This window comes from Mustelus asterias, unplaced genomic scaffold, assembly GCF_964213995.1.
Source record: "Mustelus asterias unplaced genomic scaffold, sMusAst1.hap1.1 HAP1_SCAFFOLD_4891, whole genome shotgun sequence".
Classification (NCBI taxonomy): Eukaryota; Metazoa; Chordata; class Chondrichthyes; order Carcharhiniformes; family Triakidae; genus Mustelus; species Mustelus asterias.
This window is the reverse complement of record NW_027594834.1, coordinates 1-11965: the sequence shown is the minus strand read 5'-3', so window position 1 is coordinate 11965 and position 11965 is coordinate 1. Positions and strand designations below refer to the sequence as shown.

General features: G+C 55.0%; 1 protein-coding gene across 1 annotated transcript; it reads left to right on the top strand.

Annotated features, from left to right (window-relative positions):
* Positions 1–3000: 3000 nt before the first annotated feature.
* LOC144491275 (AP-3 complex subunit beta-2-like) lies at positions 3001–9403 on the top strand (the record flags this gene model as incomplete). Its single annotated transcript, XM_078208952.1, has 3 exons — positions 3001–3232; positions 5286–5370; positions 9306–9403. Coding segments are annotated over 3 exons (415 nt in total), but the record flags the coding sequence as incomplete, so codon positions are not given.
* Between the last annotated feature and the right edge of the window lie 2562 nt (positions 9404–11965).

Sequence of the window (11965 nt, the reverse complement as noted above, 5' to 3'; positions counted from 1 at the left end):
GGCTGGGGGGAGTGGGAGGGCGTGGGAGTGGGGGGAGGGCGTGGGACGTGGGGGGAGGGGTGGGGGAGGGTGTAGGGTGGGGGGAGGGAAGTGGAGTTAGGATGAGATGGAGGAGGGCGTGGGAGTGCGGAGAGAGAGAGAGTGGGGAGGGGTGGGAGTGGAGAGAGTGAAGGTGGGGAGGAGGGGTGGGGAGGAGGGGTGGGGTGGGTGTGTTTCCAGAAGTCGGATGCAGAGTTCCTCTGCTGGTTTTCCACTGGGGCAGCCACAGATGTTGAACACATCTGCCCAAATAAAACAGCAGCGACCGTCACCATCTCGCTGCCTGCGCCATTCTCGAAAGGTCTAGCTTCACGGTGCCATATGTCAGGATCCCGTGTGGAAATTGGTCGCCTCCGGGGGGCTTTTACGCTCTTCAAGCTGTGGCTCAGTCGGTGGCCTCTCGACTCTGAGCCACAAGGTTCCAGGTTCGAGACCCACCCTCGGACTTCAGGGCGAAAAGACCATGAGGTTGTCACTCCAAAGCAGTACTGAAGGAGTGCCGCAGTGTCAGAGGTGCCGCCTTTCGGATGAGAGGCTCAACTGAGACCTCCTTGGGTTTTTTCTGGGTGCTCCGGTTTCCTCCCACAGTCCAAAAGACAAAGAACAAAGAAAATTACATCACAGGAACAGGCCCTTCGGCCCTCCAAGCCTGCACCGTCCATGCTGCCTGGCTTGACTAAAACCCCTACCCTTCCGGGGACCGTATCCCTCTATTCCCATCGTGTTCATGTATTTGTCCGGATGCCCCTTAAAACTCACTATCGTATCTGCTTCCACTACCTCCCCCGGCAGCGAGTTCCAGGCTCCCACCACCCTCTATGTAAAAACACTTGCCTCATACATCTCCTTTAAACCTTGCCCCTCGCACCTTAAACCTATGCCCCCTAGTAATTGACTCTTCCACCCTGGGAAAAAGCTTCTGACTATCCACTCTGTCCATGCCTCGTATAATCGTGTAGCCTTCTATCAGTCGCCCCTCAACCTCCATCGCTCCAGTGAGAACAAACCAAGTTTCTCCAACCTCTCCTTATAGCTAATGCCCTCCATACCAGGCAACATCCTGGTAAATCTTTTCTGTACCCTCTCCAAAGCCTCCACATCCTTCTGGTAGTGTGGCGACCAGAATTGAACACTATATTCCAAGACGTGCTGGTTGGGTGCATTGGCTGTGCTAAATTCTCCCCTCGGTGTACCCGAAAAGGGGCCAAAGTGTGGCGACTCAGGGATTTTCACAGTAACTTCATTGCAGTGTTAATGTAAGCCTACTTGCGACACTAATAAATAAACTTTAAATTTGGGTGGGATGTATAAGACCTCCCCCGGGGGGACTATTTGGGAGGAGAGCAGGGGGTCATCGCTGGTGCCCTCGGGTTGATATTTACCCCTCAATCAATGTCACAAAAATTGGATTATCTGGTCGTTAACACATTGCTGTGTGTGGGATCTTGCTGTGCGCTGAATCTCCCACCTTACACTTCAGAAGTATTTAATTGGCTGTGACGTGCGTCGAGCTCCCCGGCGGTGGTGAAAAGTGCGTGATAAATGCAGATCTTGTTTTTGGTGAATATGACGGGCAGTTTGAAATGACAATTCCTCCCCCCCCCCTCCCCTCCGACCCACCGCAGAACGATACAAGGATCTGCTGGGGTCGATTCAGAGCAGCCTTTCCCACTTGCGAAGGAGCCCGGAGAGGCAGGCTCGATCTGTGTAAGTGGAGCCAGTTGTTCCCTGAGGGCAGCTGGGGGAATGCTTAGATCGGCAGAGCTCTGGAACCCGCTCCCTCTGAAGGCTGCAGACGCTGGAGGACATTGGGAGCTTTGGGACAGAGAGCTGAGATACAGATCAGCCACATTCTAATTAAATGACAGACCGGGCCCGAGGGGCTGAATGGCCTCCTCCTGATCCCGTCTTCTTAATTCTGCAGGGGGGGGCTCATTGATATTTTAAAAAATTAATTAGTGGGATGTGGGTATCGCTGGCAAGGCCAATATTTATTGCCCTGGAGCTGAGTGGCATCTCACAGGGCATTTCGAGAATCAAAGTCATTGTCCCAGACTCCAGCCTGTAGCCGAAACCCCCTGACTCGGAGGAGGCAGTGACCTAGTGGTATTGTCACCGGGCTAGTAATCCAGAGACCCAGGGTGATGTTCTGGGGACCCGGGTTCGAATCTCGCCACGGCAGATGGTGGAATTTGAATTCAATTTTTTAAAAATCTGGTATTAAGAATCTACTGATGACCATGAAACCATTGTCGATTGTCGGAAAAACCCCATCTGGTTCACTAATGTCCTTTAGGGAAGGAAATCTGCCGTCCTTACCCGGTCTGGCCTACATGTGACTCCAGAGCTACCGTAATGGTGTTGACTCTCAAATGTCCTGTGGAATGGAGGCTAGTTAGGGACGGGCTGTAAAATTCCGCACACACGAGGACGGCCTCAACCGGGATATTGGGTTCATGTCACACTATTTGTAACCCCCACAGTTGCGTGGACCTGCAGAGTTTCACTGGCTGTCTTGTCTGGAGACAATACACATCTTTTTAGCCTGTCTTGATGCTCTCTCCATTCACATTGTTTTGTTTCTTAAAGACTTGATTAGTTGTAAGTATTCGCATTCCAACCATTATTCATGTAAATTGAGTCTGTGTCTTTATAAGCTCTGTTTGTGAACAGAATTCCCACTCACCTGAAGAAGGGGCTTGGCGCTCCAAAAGCTTGTGTGGCTTTTGCTACCAAATAAACCTGTTGGATTTTAACCTGGTGTTGTTAAACTTCTTACTGTGTTTACCCCAGTCCAACGCCGGCATCTCCACATGCTGACCCAGCCAGCGATGCCCATGTAAAGTGAATTTTAAAACCCGAATTGAGTGTTGAGAAAGTTGATGACGCCCCCCCAACCCCACCCCCCTCCCCATCCTCCCGACACTCACTCAAGGTTGCGTTCTTTGTCGTCTGTTTCAGGTGGTGAGCCCCTCGCTGGGGGGGCTGAAAACCTACGAGTTGCTGCACCGTATCACCGGGGAAGGGCTGTCGGTGGAGTACTACTTCAACCGGAGGCTGTTCAGTCCGGACCACACCATGGTCTCCGTCCAGATGCAGTTCACCAACAACTCCGACATGGAATTCAAAAACCTCCACATCGGTGAGCCCAAGCTGCAGCCGGGAATGAGGATGCAGGGATTCAAGGAGATCGGTAAGAGAGCGTAAACTACTCGACGGCGACTGTGTGCGGAGGACAAACCACAGTTCAAACACGTGCAGACTTTCCTTTTGTCCGCTCTCCAATCCCATCATCTGGTCCCATATTCCCGAAAAATAAACCAGCGAGATCTTCAGATCCCCTCGTGCTGACTCTGCCACCAGTCCCAGGTGGCGAATAGAACAAAGAACACAGTACAGCACAGGAACAGGCCCTTCGGCCCTCCCAGCCTGTGCCGATCATGATGCCCCAACCAAACTAAAACCGTATGCATTTAGACTCCATATCCTTCCATTCCCATCCTATTCATGTATTCGTCTAGTTGCCCCTTAAATGCCGCTATCGTACCTGCTCCCACCACCTCCCCAGGCAGCGCATTCCAGACATTCACCACCCTCTGTGTAAAAAAAACTTGCTTCTGCACATCTCAGAAACCCTACAGTGCAGAAGGAGGCCATTCGGCCCATCGAGTCTGCACCGACCACAATCCCACCCAGGCCCTATCCCCATAACCCCACGTATTTACCCTGCTAATCCACCTGACACTAGTGTCAATTTAGCATGGCCAATCCACCTAACCCACACATCTTTGGACTGTGGTCGGAAACCGGAGCACCCGGAGGAAACATCTCTAAACCTTCCCCCACGCATCTTAAACCTATGTTCCCGAGTACTTGACTTTTCTACCCTAGGAAACAGCATCTGACTGTCCACTCTGTCCATGCCACTCATAATCTTGTAGAGCTCTGTCAGGTCACCCCTCAACCTCCGTCGTTCCAGTGAGAACAAACCGAGTGGTGGGGGCCTGGAATGCGCTGCCAAGTAGGGCGGTGGAGGCAGGCACGCTGGCATCGTTTAAGACTTACCTGGATAGTCACATGAGCAGCCTGGGAATGGAGGGATACAAACGATTGGTCTAGTTGGACCAATGAGCGGCACAGGCTTGGAGGGCCGAAGGGCCTGTTTCCTGTGCTGTACTGTTCTTTGAGTGTATCCAACCTCTACTCATAACTAATACCCTTTGTATTATTATTATTATTATATTGAATGTCTCACACCGAGCAATGCCACGGGTGGTCCACTAGTCAGGTGGGCCTGAAAGATCCCCAAGGCACTATTTCGGGAAAAAATTGTGGAGTCCCCCCCCCCCCCCCCCCCCCCCCACAACTTGGTGTCCTGGCCAATATTTATCCCTCAGTCAACATGCGAGGAGGCAATGGCCCAGTGTTATTATCGCTGGACTATTAATCCAGAAACTCAGCTAATGTTCTGGGGACCCGGGTTCGAATCCCGCCACGGCAGATGGTGGAATTTGAATTCAATAAAAATAATCTGGAATTAAGAATCTTCTGATGACCATGAAACCATTGTCGATTGTCGGAAAAACCCATTTGGGTCACTAATGTCCTTTAGGGAAGGAAATCTGCCATCCTTACCTCGCCTGGCCTCCATGTGACTCCAGAGCCACAGCAATGTGGTTGACTCACAACTGCCCTTGAGCAACTGGGGATGGGCAATAAATGCTGGCCCAGCCAGTGACACGCATGGCCGATGAAAAGAAAATCACTGCAACAGACTATCTGGTCATAATCACTAAATTTATTTATTTTAGGTAAGCTTACATTAACACCGCAATGAAGTTACTGTGAAAATCCCCGAGTCGCCACACTCCGGCGCCTGTTCGGGTACAACTGAGGGAGAATTTAGCACGGCCAATGCACCCTAACCAGCACGTCTTTCACACTGTGGGAGGAAACCGGAGCACCCGGAGGAAACCCACGCAGACACGGGGAGAATGTGCAAACCTCCGCACAGACAGTGACCCAGGCCGGGAATCGAACCCGGGTCCCTGGCGCTGTGAGGCAGCAGTGCTAACCACTGTGCTGCCCCATTGCTGTTAATGGGATCTTGCTGTGCATCAATTGGCCGCCATGTTTTCCACTGCTTTGGAACTATTTTCTTGCTAAAGGCCGACTGAAACAAGATTCTGTTTTTTGTCTTTCCCTTTCTCTTTGTCTCTTGTTGTTTCTCCTCTCGACGCCTGCAGCGGTTCTCCAGCCTGGTGAGGTGGTGGCCGATACCCTGGGCATCGACTTCTGTGACTCCACGCAAGCGGCCAACTTCCAGCTGTGGTGAGTGACGGTCGCTCAGCTGGCCATGCTCCTCGGAGCCGCGCGCCCTCCGCGGATCCCGGCTCACATCCCCCACCGTCGGGGGAGCATAGTGACACAGGAATTGGGCAAATTCAGAGTAAGATTGAGTAAGAGAAGACAGAGCGCCATACTAGAGTTTTAGTATGGGCGGCACGGTAGCACAGTGGTTAGCGCTGCTGCTTCACAGCTCCAGGGACCTGGGTTCGATTCCCGGCTTGGGTCACTGTCTGTGTGGAGTTTGCACATTTTCCTCGTGTCTGCGTGGGTTTCCTCCGGGTGCTCCGGTTTCCTCCCACAGTCCAAAGATATGCAGGTTAGGTTGATTGGCCATGCTAAAATTGCCCCTTAGTGTCCTGAGATGCGTAGATTAGAGGGATTAGTGGGTAAATGTGTAGGGATATGGGGGTAGGGCCTGGGTGGGATTGTGGTCGGTGCAGACTCGATGGGCTGAATGGCCTCTTTCTGTGCTGTAGCGTTTCTAAGATTTCTACGATTCTAAGACAGTGTTGCACAGAGGTAACTATACAGTAAGAAGTCTCACAACACCAGGTTAAAATCCAACAGGTTTATTTGGAATCACGAGCTTTCGGAGCGCCGCTCCTTCATCAGGTGAGTGATTCGTCACTCACCTTGATGAAGGAGCAGTGCTCCAAAAGGCTGGTTTGCGTGATGGACTGGGCTTCGTTCACGACCCTTTGTAGTTTCTTGCGGTCTTGGGCAGAGCAGGAGCCCAGACCAAGCTGTGACACGACCAGAAAGAATGCTTTCTATGATGCATCTGTAAAAGAACAAAGAAAGTTACAGCCCAGGAACAGGCCCTTCGGCCCTCCAAGCCCGCACTGACCATGCTGCCCCCCGTCTGAACGAAAATAGTAAAATCCCGTCCGAGTCCAGTGGAGATTTCCGTTCTCCGACCCTCTCCCGCTCGGATTTCGGGGCGACCCAGGCAGTAAAACTCCGGCCTGTATCTCATTCCTGAAACTCCGTCTCGTCATTGTTTGAGATCCGACCCACTGCGGTGATGCCATCAGCAAACTTGAAAATTGAGTTGGAGGGGAATTTGGCCACACGGCCAGAGGTGCTCAAGAAGGTGTTGTTGCCCACCTCTCAATGAAGATATATTCCCGAGAGGAAGAGGAAGGGAGAAAAATGACCCATGGCGAGGCAAGAAAGTCAGAGGGCATAAAGGCAAAACTAGGGCAAACCAAACAGGAATCCCAAAATTTAAACCCAACATTTCCGACACTGGGGGGAGAAAAACTAAATGAAGAAACCGCAGCTTTTACTAATTTATTAATTTAGATTTCATCCAATAATTCTTCAACGGATCCCATTGTGTGATTTTGTAAAGAATGTGACAGTAAGGTTCCCTGTGTGTACACGGATTGAATGATACCAGATCCTGAGGGGTATCGACAGGGTGGATGTGAAGAGAATGTTTCCACTTGAGAGAGAATCTAGAATGAGGGGGGTCATTGTTTAAAAATAAGGGGTCGCCCATTTTAGAATCATAGATTCACCACAGTACAGAAAGAGGCCATTCGGCCCATCGAGTCTGCACCGACCACAATCCCACCCTATCCCCCATAACCCCACACATTTACCCTGCTAACCCCCCTAACGCTAGTGTCAATTTAGCATGGCCAATCCACCTAACCCGCACACCTTTGGAGTGTGGGAGGAAACCGGAGCACCCAGAGGAAACCCATGCAGATATGGGGAGAATGTGCAAACTCCACACAGACAGTGACCCAAGCCAGGAATCTAACCTGGGTCCTTGGCGCTGTGAGGTAGCAGTGCTAACCACTGTGCCACCGTGCCGCCCAAACAGAGATGAGGAAATTATTTTCCTCTCGGAGAGTCAGGCGCCCTGGAACAAAAATAGAAAATGCTGGAAAACCTCAGCAGGTCTGACAGCATCTGTGGAGAGAGAATAGAGCCAACGTTTCGAGTCAGGGTGACCCTTCATCAGAGCTCTCTCCCTGGTTGAGGAAGTCTTTGAATATCTTAAGGCAGAGGTGGATCGATTCTTGATTAACAAGTGGGGGGGGGGTTAAAGGTTATCGGGGGTCGGTAGGAATGGAGGGTGGAGGGTACATTCAGAATAGCCATGATCTTATTGAGGGGTCGATTGGCCTACTGGTGCTCCGAATTTTTTAATTCTTCCATGGGATGTGGGCATCGCTGGCTGTGGACCTGGAATCTCGTGTAGGCCAGACCGGGTAAGATTTCCTTCCCTGAAGGACATTAGTGAATCAGATGGGTTTTTAACGACAGTGGTTTCAAATTAGACTTTTAACTCCAGATATTTTATTGAATTTAAATTCCACCATCTGCCGTGGTGCGATTTGAACCCGGGATCACAGAATCCCTACGGTGCAGAAGGAGGCCATTTGGCCCATCGAGTCTGCTGGCCACAATTCCACCCAGCCCCATGCTAGTCCTCCTGACACTAAGTGGCAATTTGGCATGGCCAATCAACCTAACCCGCAAATATACATAGAAACATAGAAAACTACAGCACAAAACAGGCCCTTCGGCCCCACAAGTTGTGCCGAACATATCCCTACCTTTTAGGCCTACCTATAACCCTCCATCCTATTAAGTCCCATGTACTCATCCAGGAGTCTCTTAAAAGACCCTATTGAGTTTGCCTCCACCACCACTGACGGCAGCCGATTCCACTCGCCCACCACCCTCTGTGTGAAAAACTTCCCCCTAACATTTCCCCTGTACCTACCCCCCAGCACCCTAAACCTGTTTCCTCTCGTAGCAGCCATTTCAGCCCTGGGAAAAAGCCTCTGAGCGTCCTCCCGATCTATGCCTCTCAACATCTTATATACCTCTATTAGGTCTCCTCTCATCCTACGTCTCTCCAAGGAGAAAAGACCAAGCTCCCTCAGCCTATCCTCATAAGGCATGCCACTCAATCCAGGCAACATCGTTGTAAATCTCCTCTGCACCCTTTCAATCTTTTCCACATCCTTCCTGTAATGAGGCGATCAGAACTGAGCACAGTACTCCAAGTGGGGTCTGACGAGGGTCTTATAAAGCTGCATCATTATCCCCGGACTCCTAAACTCAATCCCTCGATTGATAAAGGCCAGCACACCATACGCCTTCTTAACCACCTCCTCCACCTGCGGGGCCGATTTTAGAGTCCTATGGACCCGGACCCCAAGGTCCTTCTGATCCTCTACCGTACTAAGAGTCTTTCCCTTTATATTGTACTCCTTCATCCCATTTGACCTGCCAAAATGGACCACTACGCATTTATCTGGGTTGAAGTCCATCTGCCACTTGTCCGCCCAGTCTTGCATCCTATCTATTTCCCTCTGTAACTTCTGACATCCCTCCAGACTATCCACAACCCCACCAACCTTTGTGTTGTCGGCAAACTTACCAACCCAATCTTTAGACTGTGGGAGGAAACCCACGCAGACACGGGGAGAATGTGCAAACTCCACACAGACCCAAGCCGAGAATCGATCCCAGGTCCCTGGCGCTGTGATGCAGCAGTGCTAACCACTGTGCCGCCCTATGTTCGTATATCATGGATATAAATGTATCTACAAGATGGGTAGGAACTCGGGAGGAAAAGCTCCGAGGAATTATTGACCGATTCTAGACACAATGACGTAGTGGGGGGGAGATTTTCCAGGCCTGCTCTCCCCAAGGCCGGAAATTGCAGTCCGACGTCAACAAAATTTTGCCTGGTCTGCTGTATTTTCTGTCCCACCTGCTGCAATTCCCGAGGCGGACGGGAGAATTCCCGCCCTGTAATGTCCACTCGCGATACTAAAAAAACACAAGCCTCCATTCTTGCAGTCCTGCGCACACTTACAGATTAGGAGTAATGCCATTCCAGCTTGCTGCGGAACTGAGTGCTGTTTCTTTTTGTTGCTTGCTGACAGCTCCCAGACTCGACAGTTTTATATATCAATCCAGCCGCCAGTGGGAGAGTTGATAATGCCGGTCTTTATGACAGAAAACACTTTTAGAAAGGAACAAGGTGAGTGTAGTCGTAAATCCGGCAAACCGCGAAGGAGGCGTTTCGGGATTACCGCGCTGCGTCCAATATCACAGCCCGTAGTTCCGTGGTTTATTCAGTAAAGCCTTTAGTTAAACTGTAATTCTAGATGCCTCTAGATGTTACGTGAGGAAGGGAATTGTGTTAAAAAGTTGACTACTTGATCACCGTCCCTCGTCTCTTTATGTTGCGGAACTAGTTGCTGAAACCTCCACCCTTCAACTGAAGTTGTCTGAGCTGTGAGGAGTGAGGGACCTCGCTCGCTGTACTGTGAGGGGCGAGGGACCTCGCTAGCTGGGCTGTGAGGGGCGAGGGACCTCGCTCGCTGGGCTGTGAGGGGCGAGGGACCTCGCTCGCTGGGCTGTGAGGGGCGAGGGACCTCGCGCGCTGAGCTGTGAAGGGCGAGGGACCTCGCTCGCTGGGCTGTGAGGGGCGAGGGACCTCGCTCGCTGAGCTGTGAGGGGCGAGGGACCTCGCGCGCTGAGCTGTGAGGGGCGAGGGACCTCGCTCGCTGAGCTGTGAGGGACCTCGCGCGCTGAGCTGTGAGGGGCGAGGGACCTCGCTCGCTGAGCTGTGAGGGGCGAGGGACCTCGCTCGCTGAGCTGTGAGGGGCGAGGGGCCTCGCTCGCTGAGCGGTGAGGGGCCTCGCTCGCTGAGCTGTGAGGGGCGAGGGACCTCGCTCGCTGAGCTGTGAGGGGCGAGGGACCTCGCTCGCTGAGCTGTGAGGGACCTCGCTCGCTGAGCTGTGAGGGGCGAGGGACCTCGCTCGCTGGGCTGTGAGGGACCTCGCGCGCTGAGCTGTGAGGGGCGAGGGACCTCGCTCGCTGAGCTGTGAGGGGCGAGGGACCTCGCTCACTGAGCTGTGAGGGGCGAGGGACCTCGCTCACTGAGCTGTGAGGGGCGAGGGACCTCGCTCGCTGAACTGTGAGGGACCTCGCGCGCTGAGCTGTGAGGGGCGAGGGACCTCGCTCACTGAGCTGTGAGGGACCTCGCTCGCTGAGCTGTGAGGGGCGAGGGACCCCGCTCGCTGAGCTGTGAGGGGCGAGGGACCTCGCTCGCTGAGCTGTGAGGGGCGAGGGACCCCGCTCGCTGGGCTGTGAGGGACCCCGCTCGCTGGGCTGTGAGGGACCTCACGCGCTGAGCTGTGAGGGGCGAGGGACCTCGCTCACTGAACTGTGAGGGGCGAGGGACCTCGCTCGCTGAACTGTGAGGGACCTCGCGCGCTGAGCTGTGAGGGGCGAGGGACCTCGCTCGCTGAGCTGTGAGGGGCGAGGGACCCCGCTCGCTGAGCTGTGAGGGGCGAGGGACCCCGCTCGCTGGGCTGTGAGGGGCGAGGGACCCCGCTCGCTGGGCTGTGAGGGGCGAGGGACCCCGCTCGCTGGGCTGTGAGGGGCGAGGGACCCCGCTCGCTGAGCTGTGAGGGGCGAGGAGCCTCGCTCGCTGGGCTGTGAGGGGCGAGGGACCTCGCTCGCTGGGCTGTGAGGGGCGAGGGACCTCGCTCGCTGAGCTGTGAGGGGCGAGGGGCCTCGCTCGCTGAGCTGTGAGGGGCGAGGGGCCTCGCTCGCTGAGCTGTGAGGGGCGAGGGACCTCGCTCGCTGGGCTGTGAGGGGCGAGGGACCTCGCTCGCTGGGCTGTGAGGGGCGAGGGACCTCGCTCGCTGGGCTGTGAGGGGCGAGGGACCTCGCTCGCTGAGCTGTGAGGGGCGAGGGACCTCGCGCGCTGAGCTGTGAGGGGCGAGGGACCTCGCGCGCTGAGCTGTGAGGGGCGAGGGACCTCGCGCGCTGAGCTGTGAGGGGCGAGGGACCCCGCTCGCTGAGCTGTGAGGGGCGAGGGACCTCGCTCGCTGGGCTGTGAGGGGCGAGGGACCCCGCTCGCTGGGCTGTGAGGGGCGAGGGACCCCGCTCGCTGGGCTGTGAGGGGCGAGGGACCCCGCTCGCTGAGCTGTGAGGGGCGAGGGGCCTCGCTCGCTGGGCTGTGAGGGGCGAGGGACCTCGCTCGCTGGGCTGTGAGGGGCGAGGGACCTCGCTCGCTGAGCTGTGAGGGGCGAGGGGCCTCGCTCGCTGAGCTGTGAGGGGCGAGGGGCCTCGCTCGCTGAGCTGTGAGGGGCGAGGGACCTCGCTCGCTGGGCTGTGAGGGGCGAGGGACCTCGCTCGCTGGGCTGTGAGGGGCGAGGGACCTCGCTCGCTGGGCTGTGAGGGGCGAGGGACCTCGCTCGCTGAGCTGTGAGGGGCGAGGGACCTCGCGCGCTGAGCTGTGAGGGGCGAGGGACCTCGCGCGCTGAGCTGTGAGGGGCGAGGGACCTCGCGCGCTGAGCTGTGAGGGGCGAGGGACCTCGCGCGCTGAGCTGTGAGGGGCGAGGGGCCTCGCTCGCTGAGCTGTGAGGGGCAAGGGACCTCGCTCGCTGAGGGGTGAGGGATCTCGCTCGCTGAGGGGTGAGGGACCTCGCTCGCTGGGCTGTGAGGGGCGAGGGACCTCGCTCGCTGAGCTGTGAGGGACCTCGCTCGCTGAGCTGTGAGGGACCTCGCGCGCTGGGCTAACTCGGAA